The sequence below is a fragment of the Propithecus coquereli genome, unplaced genomic scaffold (assembly GCF_000956105.1).
Source record: "Propithecus coquereli isolate 6110/MARCELLA unplaced genomic scaffold, Pcoq_1.0 Scaffold210, whole genome shotgun sequence".
Taxonomy (NCBI): Eukaryota; Metazoa; Chordata; class Mammalia; order Primates; family Indriidae; genus Propithecus; species Propithecus coquereli.
In genome coordinates, this window is record NW_012146079.1 from 679,280 (window position 1) to 697,876 (window position 18,597).

Here is an 18,597-nt window from a genome sequence, read left to right on the forward strand (position 1 = left end):
AAAAAAAAAATACTTTTAGGGCCAGACAAAAATATCTCTGGACACCCTGAACTGGGAAAGATGGGCTATTTCACCCCCGCTCTATTACCACTCTCTTCCTCTACTCTCTGCTTCACCACCAGCTCCTATGGGCAATGTTTCCATAAGATGTTCCATTCTACACACAGGTGAGGTGTCTTAGTCTATTTTCTCTTGCTATAACTGAATACCTGAGACTGGGTAATTTTTTTTTTTTTTTAAAGAAGTTTGTTTTTCACAGTTGTAGGCTGAGAAGTCCAAGGTCAAGTGGTTGATGATGAGGTCTGATGAGATCTTTCTTTTTGGTGGGGACTCTCTGCAGAGTCCTGAAGCAGCACAGGGCATCACATGGAGAGAGGGCTGAGGGTACCAAACTGGCTTTTGTAACAGACCTGCTCTCCTGATAACCTGTTAACCCATTAATTCATGAATGGATTGATCCATTCATGAGGGAAGAGCAAATATAACCCAATCACCTTTTACATACCCCACCTCTTAATACTGCTACATGGGGGATTCCCTTTCACTATGTGTTTCAGAAGAGATACACGGTCAAACAAATCATAGCATGAGGCTACAGATACCTTCAAAATAGCCCTTGCTTCTATCTTCCGGAGCTACAGTTTCCAGAATCCACTTGTTCAGATCACTGTCTTCTTGACGTAGCCCAGTATCACCTCTTGTCACCTCTTTGGTCTTGATGTTTTATCTAGTCTGTCTGACTGGTTCCCATCCCCCCACCACCCCCGGCTGCACTCCTGGGGTTCCCATGGCCTCCGGTGTCCTGACTCATCAAGTAGTTTTGGCTTCCTGAACTTCATCCCTGACTCCACCCCAGCCAGGGCGGGTGTTTGAATATTTCTTTTATCTTTCTACAAAGATGACCTTTTGGAGAAGAAGAAGGGAGAGAGGGTAAGATAGAGATTATTTCTTTACCAATTATGTGGTAAAGAAATCAAGCACTGTGCTTGATGATTTACATACATTATCTTAATTCCTTTAACCAATACTGGAGTTAGATGTTATTAACCTTTAAAAAGCTATCGAATGTGCTCCAATTTATTTGATTTCCTAACAAGCGTGAAATGATTAAGGTTCTATAACCTAATAAAGGCATCAAGATTTATTAATCAATTTATTAATCAGGAAGTATTCATGTCTATTCAGCTTCTAATGACCTTTTTGAAAATGAAGTTACAAACACATTACATTTCACCTCCAGGGAAGCTCCCTCAAATATTTAAGAGCATAGGAAAGTTTTTATTTTAATCTGACTTTTAAATTAAAAACATTTTATGTCTTGTACATGATTTGGCATCTTTAAAAAGTGAGTTCTGGGGTACAACATCCTCAACAAAAAGATACATATGCATGGTTGTACAACGAAATGTATGAGATACCTTTGTGTGTTTGTGTGTGTGAGATACATGAATTTAGTTCCCCCCTCCCTTTTTCATTCCTTAAATTCTTCACTGTAATGTACTATTTTTTAAAATGGCTTAGAGGATGGATGGGTACCTTGGGTTGTTTCCTGTTGATGTTTAGAGGGCTGTTAGAATGTGCAAGGAGGTAGTCACTGACAACAGTCAAACCGTTGAATATTCAATATGCTCTTTCAAACATATATTTTAGGACATAATATCCTATGTGGGGAGATAATCAATAAATTAGCTGGACTAAATTCATGCTAGTGGCCAGGACTTACCACTCCTAAGAGACCAAAATTATTTATAGGGGATCATATAAGAAGAAGTGATCAGTCAACCAGGAGAACTGAGGACAGGGCTGTGACTCCTTAGTAGCCATATCAAATTGCACACTGCCCATAACAAAGAGAAAGGGTTGCTGCCTTCATTGTTTTCCTGGCATCTGCTAGGACACAGCTTAGATAAGGTTGCTGGCCACATTTCTGTAATTCTGATTCAAGCAGAAAATCCTTTGCAGAACCACAGACAACATTATTGTAACATCGCCAAGGGGAGAATTGGGTCAGTGCAATTTAACGGAAGAAAATAATTTTGCGATGTGAGTGTAGAAACTCTGGGTTATTGGAGGATTACTTTTCAGATAATCTTAAAGCATAAAAAGACTTCTTAAAAAACATTTTATTCAAGAGAAACTTGACAGATTTTTATTCTGTACCTTATAGATCAAATGGTCTTGGGGTGGGGTGGGAGGTGGTTGCCAAGGATTTATTGGAGTTAACTGCAACGAATTCCAAAACTTTTCTATGTGCTTCTCCTAAAATACCACTGTTTTGTATCCAAGTCTTGTCCAGACTATATTAAATGGAGGCATTAGGCCATTTTTAAAGCTTTTATGTACTTGAACCAGAAACTTGAGTAACTTCTTATTAGGAGTTCCCGATTTAGGAACACTTGCCTGAGTGTTTTTCTTCTCTGCTGTCTTTTGCCATGATTGGAATTGCCAGGAAGGAGGAATCTTTCCATGATTTGGAATTGCCAGGAAGGATGGACTTCTAAGGAATGACTATTTGTGAAAGATAGCCACTGAAATAACTGATCCAATTTGTGCAAGGCTCATTGTTTACATACCCTATTCTTCTAACAGGGTTATTGATTTTCTTTAAATGTTTTTACTAACTAGAATTTTAATTTAACTTCAACGCCAGCTGTCCAAGATTGTTCTGAATTAAGTGTTTTGAAGGAAGAAAGTCAATCTACTTAATTTTATTTGCATTTTATGTATTCTTTTTTTTTCAAAAAAAACCCCACATGAGCATGTAATTAAATCTCTCAAACTATTTACAGTGTTTAGATTATAGCCTCTATACAAATTTCTCCTATCAAGTCTCTTCCATTTTGTGACAGTTTTGTTAGCTAACCAAGAGTCTCCACTACTCATTTCTCACCAATGTTGGTGAACTTTTACAAAATTTAAATTTACCTATAGTAATAAATAGGCATTAAAAAATGCCACCTCTTTTTTTTCTAATCAGAGTCTGCAATGCCGTGTTGTATGCAAAGCAAATAGTCAGGCCTATCTCCTGGCTGGGAAAGCTTTTTTGTGGCTGATATAACCACACTTAAAGTGAGTCAGGTTTTTTACTTGGCATCCGTGAATGAGCTACAGAGGTTACTTTGTGAATGTCCTAAAATTGGTACAAATGTTTCTTGTGTGAGAGTGTATGTGAATTTTCACATGACTTTACCAAAAGCAGTTTGTGGTGTAACGGATAGATGGATAGGTGCCATCAGACTGCCTGGATTTGTATGCTGATGGGGTTCCCGACACTACTCCCAAATATGGCTCCTTGGCATGTTAGATATTCCAAACTGAAGGAATCTGAGATATGGCAGGTGCAGGAAGGACTCCGTGACCTTCCCCCAAATCAGTTCATAACCTTCATGAGAGAGGTGTCCTCCTTAAACCCAGAGGAAAGGAACATCCTTTTCTCTGATGATGGAGGGATGCCAAGAGGAATCTGGATGGCCAGGACTCGCTGAGTTTCCTCCAGTTTACTACTCTTGGCTCCTGCCCCTCTGTCCTATCACCTTTTTCCATGACCTTCAACTCTTCATCAAACCTAGTATAAAAAAAGCCACTCAGGTTTAACATTTCTTTCAGGTCTTCATTTCCTTATGAAGGCTCCAGTGTCACATAAAACTTCCATTAAATAAATTCACATGCTTTGCTCTTGTTAATCTGTCTTTTATTATAGAGTCCCTGCTAAGAACCTAGGTGGGTAGAAGGAAAATATTTATTTTTTCCTCCCCTATAATCCCAACCCGCCACTTAGTGGGTGACCTCAAACAAGTTACTTAATCTCTCTGCTTCGGTGTTCTAAAAATTGCAGAAATGATTTTATAGGATGGCTGTGAGGATTAAACATGAGGATTTTATGGGCAGACACCCAGGAAGCACTCACTGAAAGTTAGTGGTTACATCATATGTCAGCCCTTGGTAGCATGGGTTCTGCATCTGCTAATCAACCAAGCTCAGATAGAAAATATTTGAAAAAACCAACCATAAAAAATAAGTTCTAAAATATAGTATAACAACTATTTATATGGCATTTATATTGTACTAGGTATTATAAATAATCCAGAGATGATTTAAAATACATGAGAGGATATATGTATGTTATATATGCAAATACTATGCCATTTTATACAAGGGACTTGAGCATCCTTAAATTTTTGTATCCTTGGGGGTCTAGGAACCAACCCCTCATGGATACCAAGGGGCAACTGTATTCTCAAAGGAATCTGTAACTACCAAAAGTTAAGAGACACTGACCTGAGGTATTCTTAGAATTGTGTTTTAAAGAAAAAAATCAGTACCTGAGTTGGGAAGTCACACTTAAGTCTAATTTTAACAAAAATAGTCATTATCAAAACATAGAAATGCATATTCATAACAAAGCAGAAAGACCTTGCCAAATAGCTTTGAAAATCTGGAAGGTCAATTTGTGTTGTTCTTCCATGGGAGTAGAAGAATCTACCCAGTCTCAGGCTAGCCTCCAGATGAAATGCTTTCAATCTGCTTCTGGATGCTGTATCATGCAAGCTTGTGCTGAAACCCTGAAATAAGTTTCAGGGTGACAGCCCAAACTGTAACTCTTTGGTTGTGGACGCTTTCTCAGCATTTTCTTTTTCAGTTAGTGCGAAAGTCAAAAGTTACAAAAGCAACTAGATTCTGCATCTTTTAATGAAAGATAAAACAACAATATAAACATACACAAATTTACAGAGAAGGGATCAACTTTAATACATTTGGAGTAAAAGGTGTTTCTTCTTTAAATATGGTATAAAAATAAATGCAAGAAACATTAACCAAGAGTGTACAGACAACAAAAACATGAGCTTGTTTCTGACTGTGAATACATTGGTGAAATGAAACCTTCTGCGCTAATTTATTGTTTAATAAATGTGAAGCCATATGTATACTTATTGATATATGGGTTTTTTTTTTCTTTTACAATTCTTCCAGTTTGTGACTGACTGAATTTTCAGTGAACTGTGTGTCTAGCGGTAGCTTTAAGAGAAAGAGAGAGAGAAAAAAAAAACAGGTTTTACTTCACTTGAACTTGTTAAAAAGGAAAAGACATAGATCCAGCTTAGTAGAAGGAGAAAGAAAGCAGACAACAGTTGAAATGGAGGCATTGAGATGGTAAAGAGTCCCGTGGAGATGGAATGTACACACAAAAATAACAATTCAGGTCCTTTGTTCATGCAACATCTTGGTCTAATGTCCTCTGTGCCAGGTAACAAGGAGCTACAATGTATGTGCAATGACTCCACTCTGCTTCTGTGCTACAAGATGATCCTTTTAGTAAGACTGAACAAGACTTGTTAACCTCTTTGACGTGAGAGATTTCCCCTGAGGAAAAAAATACAAAACAAGAAAAAAGAAAGAAAGAAAATCAAGTATGATCACTGAAAACCTGCTTACTGGTATTCTCTCTTTATTGCAGCTGATTTTTGTGCAAGGGTCAAAACTGAACCCTTTAAGTACATCTTAGTTCGAACTTCATGACCAACCTTCCTTCCCACCCCCACCCCCGCCCTCCACTGACACATCAAACAAAACTCCCTCCCTCCACCCTCTTTCCCTTTTCACCCTCTTCCTCCCCCCTGCAAACAGACTGATGGTTTCACAGCACAGATTAGCAAATCATAAAACATATCCATAAACGTTCCATCAAGGCTTAGCAATGAGGCAACACCTAGGATACCAGCTGGTTATAAACATGTTACAACAAATATTAGGAAGCTGCTCTGAAAGATAACAATGTGAATGCATTCTTGTTCAAAGACTGAAATTAGTGCTGCATTTATAAATTTCTAGAAATGTAAAGGATATGATTTAATTAAATAAAATCCATCTTTGAGGGTGTGATTGGTGGAAACTCAAGATTGAGTCTGTCCACTATCCTATGTAATGGAGAAAAAGGTGCCAATTGCACATCTAAAGATAAGTCTATTTGTTCCCTGTCTCAAACTGTTAAAGTCTTCCTGTCCTTTCTTCACTGACTTCCTCCAACCCCAAGCCCAGAAAAATCTGATATATTCTGATTCCACATATTGTGCTAATGCATAGAGTACCTATTCATTTTTTGGAAATCTTGAAAATCATCACTGTTCTTGTAAATTACAAGTACTCTAGAGAGACAGGAAAGTGAAATGTCTGATCAGAATGTTGATTGGTGCTTTTCATTTCATCTCTCATTTTATATGTTCTAGAATAAAAATAGGTAGTCCACTTACTTAATAGATTTTTTTTTTACTTCTCAGAGGATAAAATAATAAGGGAAAATCAAAAGTTATTTTGTAAAATATAATATTTTAGTAATAAATTATAGTCATAGCAATAGTCATGATTTGCTACCTAATGTGGCTCAGAGTTTGATGGAGGGGTGGGTGGTGTTGGGAAAGAAATCATTACTCCTGGCCTCTGTCTTAGTCCATGTGGACTGTTATAGCAAAAAACAAAACAAAACAAAACAAAAAACACCCAAAGACTGGGTGGTTGACAAATAAGAGGAATTTATCTAACATTTTTCACAGTTTCCAGAATTGGAAAGTCTTATATCTAGATGCCTGCAGATTCAGTGTCTAGTGAGGGCCCTCTTCATGGCTCATACATGATGGACTCCCCTTGTGTTCTCACAAAGTGGAAGGAACAAGTGAATTCCCTGGGGCCTATTTTATCAAGGTACTAATCCCATTCATGACAGCTCCACCCTCCTGATCTAACCATCTCCCAAAGACCCCACCCGTATCCTAATACCATCACCTTGGAGGTTAGGATTTTGCATGAATTTTGCAGGGACAGAAATATTCAGATCATAGCAGCTACATTTTGGGAAAAAAACAATATGTTTAAGAAATGATTATTAACTCCATAATCAAGCTTTCCTTATGCACTGTATAATTATTGATAAGAGCCCTTTTGCGGACATGAACAGGAGCAATGAAAACCAAACACCATTTTTCTCTTAGTTTTGTCTTAATTGGGAAAAGGGTCCACAACTTAGCTTTCAGCAACTGAGAGCAGAGGACACCAAAATTTAACGAAGGTATTTTCCACTAGGCTATGCTTTAGTCACTTTCTGGGAGGAAAAATAATAAAAGAAATAGCAGTTTGTTAACAAGTGACTCTACTTTATACAAAACATGCACTCCCTGCCTACTCTGGTCTGAATGTCTGAGTCCCCCCAAAGTTCATATGTTGAAAACCTAATCACCAGTGTGATGGTATCTGGAGATGGGGCCTTTGGGTGACCAGGTCATGAGAGTGAAGCCCTTATGAGTGAGACTGGTGCCCTTATAAAAGAGACCCAAAGGAGGTGGATCTGCTGTATTTAGCTAGAGCAGACTGTAATGGACCAGGACACTGCCCCCACTTCTGTGACTGTTTCCTCATGCGTAAAATGAGCATAATAGTAGTAGCTACTTCAAAAGCTTGTTCTGAAGACTGATACAAGTAAAGTGCTTAAAACTATTCTTGGGACCTTCTACGTACTCAGTTTATGTTGACCGTTACCTTATTATTATTAATACTATCATTATGTGCTCTCATCATTAGGACACCCAAACCCAAAGTCACTATTCTAATTCTGAGAAGGGAAGAAAATTGCTAATGAATTGAAAGCTAAAATTATATGGCATTTCTACCCCAAACCTGGACAACGAGTTAATCAAGTAATGTTGGAATCAAAAATACTTCTTAATACTTAAAGATTATACTTTTCCCTATATTTACTACTGTGGTTCCGGTGCTATTAACATAAATGTATACCTGTGTGTATATATATTTATTCTGAAGCTGAATAACTTATCTTTAAAAAGTGCTTACTCTTTCTAATGTCATTTGTGGGAAGAAGGGAAGTACACATTGGTTGAGGTACAAGAGTGAATTCTCATATAGTAGAAGACCAGGGGCAAGATGGTAATATAAAACGGTTTCTTTCAAAACTACAGATTAATGTAATTTGGTTCAAAATCCTGGGAAGATGAATGAACAGTTACATTGAAATCGGAAGGCATTTGAATCTTAGATACAGTCATTTTTTTATCTGAACTATGGAAACTACTGTCATCTTTATATATTCAGTAAAAAGAAACATGGTTATCTATTTTTTTTGTTTGTTTTTCATTTCTTCAAACATCCTTAAATCCTCAAAGCTACTAGTACTTGGCCTGATACGGACTTCATTAAAAATGGGATGCAATACAAGTTTAGCTTGACACGCTCTTGTCCCAGGAAATAATTAAAAAACATAATTTCATAGAAGCCCGTAGAGAAATAAACATCTACGGTAAAACTGGAGGTGTGTGATAATAGACTAACAATGAGCAAAATGAGAAATATACGTAGCATCTCAATATAGTAAAACAATAAAACTCTGTGTGATACAGACTTACCAAACATTGCAATATTTGTTTTGTGTATTGAGACAATAAGAAAGCAAACTTGGGAACAACTAACAGCAAAAAAGAACTTAAGTGCCCCATGATGGTCAAAGCAAATAGCATGGCTGTCCAAGGGGCCATCTGAATCTGAAGATTTAGATCACTTACATCTATTTGCAAACCATGTGCAAATCCTGCCTCCTTCACGTACTGGAAAGAAAAATGCATAGGCCCTACTCTAGTGCAAAAAGAAACTATTGTGAGTACACTGTCAGTTGCTTGTTCTATTTTAGAAAGTATTAAATTGAAAAGAATATGGATCCCTTCTTCCTGGGAAGTACATATTGGTACAATATTTGCATGTCAGTCATGTTGTAATGTTCCTTTTCAGTGCGGTTCTTTGGAAGCTGTACGAAACCAGCTCCTGCCAATGATCTTTTCATAATTTTTCCAAGTTGAAGAATCTGAGAAATTTTTATAGCTACTTCTAAAGTCTTAATTCTAGAAACTAAAAGGGGTAACAAACTCTTACCAATAGCACTTTTTTTACCCAAACTGCTTAAAATAACTCGATAATTCTATGTTTAACCACATAATTACATATGTGCTATGTGATTTAAATCCTTCCTGTCAGATTCTAAAGGAAACAGATTATAGTGGAAACAAAAATCTATAGAGAAAGACAAAAGAAGAAAACAAAAACTCAAGAGCCCATGAGATTTTATAATATCTCGTTAACGGACAATATGCTAGAAAAAGAAGCACATGGTGAGTTTCAGGACAGAATAAACCTGAGGTTTAGCTGGCCCCCAAGCGAACACAGAGCATCATCCTAACCTATAATACAATAATAAGATAAACAGAGTTCTCTAGGGTCTCATAATAAAACTTTATCTCTGTCAAACTGATTCCTTCCGATCCCAAATTCTTTGCGGAGATTTTGTTATAATTAGTAGGAAAAAAAATCCCCTAAACAAAAATAACAACCTATGTGTTTGTTCTTAACTCTTCCAAATGAACTATCAAAGTTATGAAATTAACCTTATTAAAGAAAAAGTATTCTTGGTCTTAAAGTAGTAACAGAAAGTTGAAAAAAAGGATCCCTGAGTCAGGGGAAATCCACATGAAGGCCAAGCTCTTAACTACAGCCTGAAAGCCTTGGGCATCAGGGAGATGGAGGTGACTTTCCACATTCCTCTCCTGCAGACCCTTATCCACGAAGGAAGCAGAGAGAAGCTATGTTTGCTTGGGTGACTAAGCCCACTTATTTTATTACTGTCATAAAAACACACAGTAGTCTTTCTCAGCCTAGAAGACACTGAACTGGCTGAGGAGAAATGATGGGGTAGATTTTTAGAAGATGGCCATGAACGAGCTTTCACTTAGAAGAGTGGAGGGTTACCAGCACCTCTTAGGCTTCTTTGTTTTGTGTTTTGAAAAAATTTAACCTCTTAACTCTTCCTATTCCCTTACAATTCCTGCTTGTCTCCTTCCATTGTCTCCAAATCTCTCCAATATATTGCTGTAGACTCAGAAGTACATTCTAGAATGCCTTGTAGGCTGCAGAGACCATGGGGAGGGACTGGAAATGAGAAATGGAAAATCATGTTATTGCCTTTCCACTGGTTTATGTGATCCAATTGTCTGACCAGATGCCCAACCCCACAGCTATGTAATAAAAAGAGCTGACTGGTCATGAGATGCTATTAGACCAGAGACAGGGAGTGCTCTCATGAGAGTCTGAACTAAAAGATGTTGTCTGTTTGTTCTTTTATTCTCATGTTGAAATATGCTCTTGTTTCACTTATAGATGTAAGTGTCTTTGCCTGCATTTCAAAATCTTTCCTTACCTGGCTGCTGGGGCCTTTCAAACATCTACTGTCATTCTGCAAAGCGGGTGGTTGTTTGGCAACCTTTGCATCTCATGCTTGCTCAGCTAGAGTCACCCATCTGTGCCTGTACCTGTTCAAATCCTACCCACTCTTCAATGAAGAACTTCTTATCCTTGTCCTCACTGAAGCCTCCTAAATGCCCCATAAACTCTGCCATTTCCCTCTCTGAATTCTTCTTGCCCATGGAATCTGCGTTTAGTGCATTTATATGCCATCTTGTATTTATTACTTTGTAAGTCAGCTAGCTTGGTGAAGAAATTGACAGCTGTTAAACACCATTAATATTATAGATGTCCCCAGATATGTACTCGATTGTTTGCATGGAAATCTGGAAATTAGCTGGAAATCTCACTTTAGGAATGAACTTCTAGAAATCAGATTCAAATGTCTTGGCATAAGTAACTTAGGGGAGGAGAGACATGGTAGGGTGAGGGAGGAGGGACACTGCTCACATCCTGAATGTTAACCAATTGACTGACATGGTCTGTGTCTTTTCCACTGGGAAGGTGATAAGAAGGAATTGAAACTAGGCTAGTTTTTGGAAGCTCTTCCCTGATTTAAATGAAACCAATTCTTGTAGGTAAACTTCCAAGTGAGTTTACTGAAACAGGTGAATAATTTTTGCAAAACTGTGGAGAGTGTATGAGTTCCTAGAATGTTAAAGATAAGCTCAAATTCTTGAGGTTTACGAAGGAAAAGAAAAAAGAAAGAGGATTCTGTAGCTGGTTTTGGAGCTGTTGTATTTAATGTGGAACACTGAAAAGAATTCTAGTATTACGTACTGAAAAGAGAGAGCTTATGAACACCTATACATTTAAATACTCATCACTAGCTTCCTGGGAGAATTGAGAAGGAACAGGTAAGGCCAATTACTTTCATTTCCTTAGTTAAAAATATTTTTCTATAAGACAAAGTAGAATATTTTCACTAGAGAAATTGAGGAAAACATATAAAAAGATAAAGAAGAAATAAATATCACTTAAAATACAATAATTTAGATAATGATATGTCTTTTTATACAAAAATATGTATTTAATTTTTTTTTGCAAAATTAAAGTTATTCTGTGCATAGTATTATGGCTCGAATAATATATATTAAAATGATTATATTTTGATCAACTACCCATGTTACATAGGTTTCTTCTAAAATAATATTGTTTTCCAAGTTCAGTGCATTAGTTGGTAAGGAAATCAATTTAGAGACATGCAACCAAAAAAATGTTGGAAAAGAATTAAGCACTATAGAACAGATCAGAAAATGTCAGAGTGCAATGCGCATAATAAGGGAATGTATTGTTAGTGAAATGTTATTTCAGTTCTATACACACATAAACATACATGAGTAGAGTTTATACAGTAACTTTATATGTATACACACATGCACGAACACACACAAAAACATATGTACAATGTGTTGGTTCAATGTGTTAAATGTGGGTAGCATCTTGAAAGATGAAAGTCACTACTCTAAAATCTGGTTTTTAATATCTGCATAATATTTCATCGGTAGATATGCCTTGATGTATTTAAGAAATTCACAATTATTGTTCTTTCAGAGTGTACTCTACATTTTGCAATTATATGATGCAATGAATATTCTTGTATGTGTGTGAACATCTGGCTTTCCTTAGGATTAAAGTACCAGAAGTTGAATTACTGATTCAAAGTGATAGATTTTTGAGGCTTTTGGCACATTCTGTCAAATTCTATTCCAGAAAAGTGATAGCAATTACTACTCTTATGAATAGTGCGTGAGATCACCTATTTTCTCAACTGCTTTCTAATACTAGATATTATTTTTAAGAACTAATCTATTTGGAGAAAACAGTTATTTTGTTGCTTTCTGAATTAGACATGGTTATTAATAACAATAGATTTTCTTTTTGTTTTCTCATATATTGATTGATTGCATTCTGTTAAAGCCGCCCAAGTCCTTTGCTCATTCTTCTAATGGCATGCTGCTCTTCTGATTATTTGTTTGCAAAGAACTCCTTGTATAAACCATATCAGATCTTTATCTGTCATGGATATGCCCGTTGACTCATTTCTTCAAAGAGTTTACCTATTTGAGGACAGGAGCTTGGTATTTCTGGATGAGATAAAGAGAGATGCAGTCATAACTAAGCAAACGACCATCTTCAAGGTGTATTAATTATTAGAGTAGTGGAATTCTGTTGTCTTCCCTGTTTTTTATGGCATTTTAATCAGTAATTTGAATGATCACACTGATGGAATTCTGATAAAATGCATGCATAATGCAAATTTAATTATCTTGTTTAAAAGACTGGGTAACAAAGAGACACTCCAAAAACTTACGTAAAGCTATAAAGAGAAGCTATAACTCACAAGATAAAATTGAGTGGAAAGGAAGGTAGAGAACCAATGTGTACTAAAATGAGTAAGTAAATAATAAACAAAAAAAATTAGCAGCAAAAGACAAAACGGGGGAGATGTAATCTCAGCACACGAGAAAAGAAATTCTAGGGTCTTTTGGAGAAAATTTTATTTTAAGCCTCCAATGATTCTACTTTTTGCTATGTTTGGGGGCTGGTGTAGGAAAACTGATGCAATTTTCAGGCTAGATTGTAAAAATTATAGCATACAAAGACAGGGAGGTGATATTCCCACTCTGTGCTGGTTAGGCCACATCTGAAACATTGTGTTCAGTTGATTTAGGTGGGAGCACTATTGGTGAACTGGAGCAGATGAAGAGGTGAGCAACTGAAATAGTGAAAGAACAGGAAATTATTAAATGAGAAAGCATTAGAAGCCCACTTTCCCAATGTAAGCTTCACTGAGATTCAATTTGATAGTGAGTGATTTTTAAGGCATCTGTATCAAGTTTTTTAAAGTGTTCAGCTTAGTTTTCATAGAACTGTCTTTTTCTTCTCTCACATTTCAACAGCTTATATAATATTTTAATAAATTATGTAAGTGCAAAATGCAATGAATTCGATGATAGACAGCTACGGGAACAAACACAATGGACTCTTACCATTTAACTGCTGGTTGTAGAAGTGTGGGGACTTAACTGGAGACCAGCCTCTCCGCTATGACATTCGGTGTGCCTTTGACAGACACCAGTGGAGAGAGTAGAAAGCACTGGTTTGTCGAAGGCAGTGGTTTTCAAAGTGTGGGCTTAAAACCGGCAGCATCAGCATCGCTGAGAATTGGTTAAAAATGAAAATTTTTTGATTGGATTCTATCAGAAAATGACTTAATTAGACTTTCTGGAAGGTGGGGACCATCCATCTCTCTATAATGAGCTAGCCCAGTGATTCTAATGCAGCTCAAGTGAGAACCACCGATGTTTGGTGAGGAGAGGTCAGGTGGGAATGCTTCTACTTAGGTCATGATCTTTAAACCGCATCGCTCTGATATGCTCATATCCAATGCTGAGCAGAGAGACAGAGAGAGAGAATGATTCTAACCACTTTATCTGGGGTGAGATCACAGAATTTGCATTTTCCAGGCTCCTGGTGATTTTGAGGTATGGGTAGTTGGACCACACTGAGAAAAATAGTGAAGTAGAGAGATTTTTACTAATGGAAACAAAAAGAAAACCTGGGTGGAGTTGATGTAAATCACACCTTCAAGTAATTCACCAGTGGTCATCAATGGTTTGTATTATTATTCTGCGTGGCTCCAGGAAGCAGAACTACAATCAATACTTGGAAGTTACATAAAAGTGGTTTATACAGAAAATAAAGGATTTCTAAAGGATGAAATGGACTGCCTCTGTTGTCTAGGGTACCTTATTTCTGGAACTTAGGAGCTGACAAATGCTGGATGCCCACTTGTCATTGAGCCTACAGCAGCGGTGCCCACCTTTTTGGTATCAGGGATTGGTTTCAAGGAAGACAATTTTTCCACGGACCGGGGGGGCATTAGATTCTCATAAGGAGCAGGCAACCTAGATCCCTCACATGCACAGTTTACAGCAGGGTTCACGCTCCCGTGAGAATTTAATGCCACTGTTGATCTGATAGGAGGTGGAGCTCAGGCTGTGATGCAAGCCACGGGGAGCGGCTGTAAATACAGATGAAGCTTCACTGCTGGCCCACTGCTCCTCTCCTGCTGTGCAGCCAGGTTCCTAACAGGCCACGGACCAGTACCAGTTTGCAGCGAGGGATTTGGGGACCACAGGCCTACAGAAAAGATTCATGCAATGGACTGAGGATTGGATCTGGAGGAATAGAGGCCTCTAAATTCCTTTGCAATTCTGAGACTTCAAAAATTTCATCATTCCCAATATCTCTGGAAAATACTCTGAAGACTTAAATTTTAGAATCAGAAAAGAAAGACTTCCCAATAATCTTTTCTATCACATATAAGAAATACGTTCTTGTTACATGTGAATATGTGTACTTCCAGTGAGCAATCTTGCCAATGGGTGTTTGTTATTTCCCTTTGTACTAATAGTAAGATCTGCATGACTTGAAGAAGCAAAAATACTTACAGGTGAACTTTGTATTTTCCAGAAATAATAGAGCAGTTTGGAGACTGGGTTTTAAACTTCCAATAACTGGCACAGCCTATTTTAGTAATGGTCTCTGCTGGTTGAAATTACAGGTATAACTAGTGTATTTAGGATTGTCCAATGTTTGCTACTATTATTCTTAGATACTGACCATTAGGGGAACAATAAAAAACCATGACAACAGCAGTCATCAAAATGTGGCACTCAATGCAGGGGGCATGGGATTGTGCTCATTATAGACTGGCTGTGTAGTATCTGCCAAAAACATATGAAAAATATAGTACAGTATCTGTAGACATATACATAATAGATCCAGGCTTATAGATGTATGTGATTTATATAAAGATGTCTGTTGTACAGCTATTTTAAATAGTCTATTTTTGTGTTATTGCCTCTAAGTACTAGCACAAATTATGGAAAAGTAAAAGTTGTATCCATGGCTTGTCATCACTATAAAAATGGCTTTCTTTTCTAAAAAATGTTTCATAAAAGATATGGTGTTACATGTATCTTTAGAATGGGCAAGAGAAAATGAGAAATAGATGGCTTGGTGATGATCTAGAGCTGTCTGGTAAGTGACCTCACAACTAGAAATAAATAATATTTACTCCTACCACTTTTAGTGGAAATTAAATTTGGAAATCAAAACAAGCCCAATCTCTATCAACTTAACTTCCAGCCACCTTTTACCTAGCTACTGAAAACAAATTTATAAAAATAATGTGCCAACATATTACCCTTAGACCATTGATGATACTCTGTTTAACTCTAGTCAATGCTATTTTATCCAAGGGGGTAATTGAGTTTGATACTGAGATTGAAAGTTGAGCACCTGCAAGGAACGGTGCCAAACTCTGTAACCCTAAGTACTTCAGTACACACAAACGTTCCAATATCTCCTTGCTTTACTCAGCTACAATTTTGTACCTTAATATGAGATGCAGATCGTATTAGAATAATAATTTAAGTTCAAATAGCTTAAACAAAATCAAGGTGATAAAGCAACATAATGTGTTAACTGTCATATGAGTGTTATGATTTCTAAGCGAGACAATGTGAAGTTTATTTTTCTGCTATTGTCTTCCAGTAAACTTGGCTCAAATGTGCTGGTAAATTTACTGGTGCTACAAGTCTTCTTCCTCCTTTATTTCTTCTCTTTCACTACCCAAATTTTTGCCATTATCATCTACTGTGTGGATTACTACAGTAGCTGCTGCTCCTGCAAACATGTCCTCCTATCTCTAGGTTCTCCTAGCTTGCCCGCCACACTCATGTGCTGTGTAGATGAAGATGGCCCATGTGTCATTCCAGAACACAGGCTATGTCCTTGAGTCCCTTCCCCTGTACTCTGCTCCTCTACCTGGAACCATCCTCAGTAGTCCTTACCTGAATCTGTCAAGTCTTTAGATGTTCTTTCTGGTGTCGCCTTTGCTCTCTCTCTCTCTCTTTTTGTCTCCTCCAGGGTCAGCTGCCCCAGCTATCTAGTGGCAGCTGCTTGCTTAGGTCTTAACTGTTCTCCCAGCCTACTCTGTGCTGCTGTAGTAAAAACCATCATGATTTGCATTAGGGAAGCTAGTGGGAAGCTAGTGGAAGGACAGTTCTGTTCACTGAACAGTTAACTTCCATAAGAAGAATGAACAAACTTAGGTGGACATATCAGTAGCACCCCCAAAGTAGTAAGTTTTGCTCACATCAGTCCTCTTACAAAGTATAAGCTTCCAGCTTGGGCAACATAGGGAGACTCTGTCTCTAAATAAAAGTTAAAAAATTAGCTGGGTGTGGTGGCGCACACCTGTAGTCCCAGCTACTCTGGAGGCTGAGGCAGGAGGATTGCTTGAGTCCAGAAGTTTGCTATGATTGTTCCACTGCAGTGCAGCCTCGGCAAAAGAGCGAGACTCTATCTCTTAAAAAAACCACACAAACAAAAACACTCCAAGATATAAGCTTCCTATGAGCAGGGGCTTGTCTTATCATCTATGTATTCTCAGATAAAGAGCAAAGTGCCTGACCCCGTACTAGGTACTCAGTAACTGATTTTTGTTGGATAAAAGAATACAGTAGTACCTGAATACATGGGTGACACTGGTCTACAAACTTGCCACACAAAGCCCCCAGGATGGTCTCCAGCCGAGGTCTCACAGCCACTAGCATAAACCCAACGCTTCATATTCATCAGAACAGTACTCTGGGAAATGCTATTGAAACGTCTGCCTCTGGCACACATAGCAGCAGGAGGAACATTTCCCACTGGGGGCTGTCTGTCTGCTCGTCAGTCTACAGCATTGTTTAGGAACCCCTAGGGTTGCACTGGCTATTCCATGACCAAAACCCACTACACAATTCACAGCTTATAGAACTTAAGTGGCAACTTAAGGACTAATGACGCTACCAGGGAAAATGAAGATACATTGTCCCAACTAAATTAGGCTGCATGGTTTAATACACTTCACACCAATCGATTTACATCATGCTGCAGGGGAACTAAAATTGTTTTCTCAGGCAAGTTATCATCACAACCAGTTTCAATAAACTAAGATGGATAGCCATGTTATCTGCCAACAGCAAAATAATAAATGAGATGGGTTTCAGGTCTATAACAGAAGAGGAGAAAATAGCTCATCCTTGACTAGATTCACTTTATGTGTTTGCTGGTAATATCTATGGTGGGGAAACTCAATGACCAGTTTATAAATTATTTTCACTTAAGATGCTGTAGGAACTTTTAAAGCATGGTTTATCTATATTAGTATATCTGTAATCCCTAGCAATGAAATCCATAGCATTCAACCAGAAAATAATGGCACAAAGTTTACCTTAAAGGTAAGTTCACAGGGGCAGAGATATAAAATCAAAACTTTCCCTCTGATAGGTCCTCAAGCTGTTTGTATACCATGTGGCTGTTTATGTGAAGCAGAGAATCTGCTTCTTTGTGACGGGCGTTTACGTAAATCGAGGCTCTGACTAGCTCCATGGAGGTCTTCCTGCACTAACTTCTTTAGTACAAATATAATCCAGAAAATGGCCTTTGTGAATACTCTAAGGTTTGTCTCTCCTTCATTGTGGTAGAAACTGATATTAAGGGAAATGAAAATAAGGACAGACAGGCTGTTTTTTTTTTAAACACATATGAGTGGCACATAACCTGTCATAGTCAAAACTTAATATATATCAATGAATGAATGATCTAGGAACAAGTATAATGGTATATAAAAACAGTGATATAAATGTAGCACATGAGTGGCTCCTAGGCCACCATGTCAGTTTTATCTACTGGTATTATTCCTGGTGATCAAACCTAGTGGCAAGTTTATAAGTTTTCTTTTTAGAGGTTCCAGGATCCTTTCCAATATAGCTTATTTACACCAATAAGCCTGAAAGCCCAAAGAGCAAAGTCCAGAAGCTCAACCAGGAGCGACATGGCTCAGTCCTAAACAGAACCTAGGTCTGGCCCAAATGTGCCCAGACTGTGCAGCCGAAGGACTATATCAGTAGATTTGCTACTGCACTGATCTGTTCCCGGCACGACTCTGTAGCTGGGCTGGGGCTGTATTTCCTAAACTGGATGGAGGTGGTGGCTCCCAGTTTACAGACTTGGAATCATTAGTGTGTGTAGGGGAAATTTCACACTAGATTTCACATTTAATAAAAACCAAATTAGAAATCATTTGACCAGGGACCAGAAACAATCCTTAGAGTCTTTGACAGTGTTTTAAAAAACAATGTACACGGACTTGGCGGGGGGACCAAGGGCAACATACGTAACCTAAACATCTGTACCCCCATAATATGCTGAAATAAAAGAAAAAAAAAAAACAATGTAAGTCTCCCA

The 18,597-nt window shown here is 37.7% G+C and overlaps 1 protein-coding gene across 6 annotated transcripts in view; it reads right to left on the reverse strand.

Moving 5' to 3' along the window:
- Positions 1 to 878: 878 nt before the first annotated feature.
- Positions 879 to 18,597, reverse strand: part of RGS7 (regulator of G-protein signaling 7) — a 446,139-nt gene continuing 428,420 nt past the window's right edge. For 3 of the 6 annotated variants that reach the window (XM_012644352.1, XM_012644350.1, XM_012644349.1), the window contains one exon: positions 4,673 to 5,361. Coding sequence is in view for 2 of the 6 variants with exons in the window: in XM_012644350.1 (XP_012499804.1) it covers positions 5,311 to 5,361 (51 nt within the window). In the remaining 4 variants the exon portion in view is untranslated. Of the gene's footprint in view, positions 904 to 4,672; positions 5,362 to 18,597 lie in introns of those variants that run through there. The other 3 variants (XM_012644351.1, XM_012644348.1, XM_012644353.1) reach the window with 3 other exon arrangements.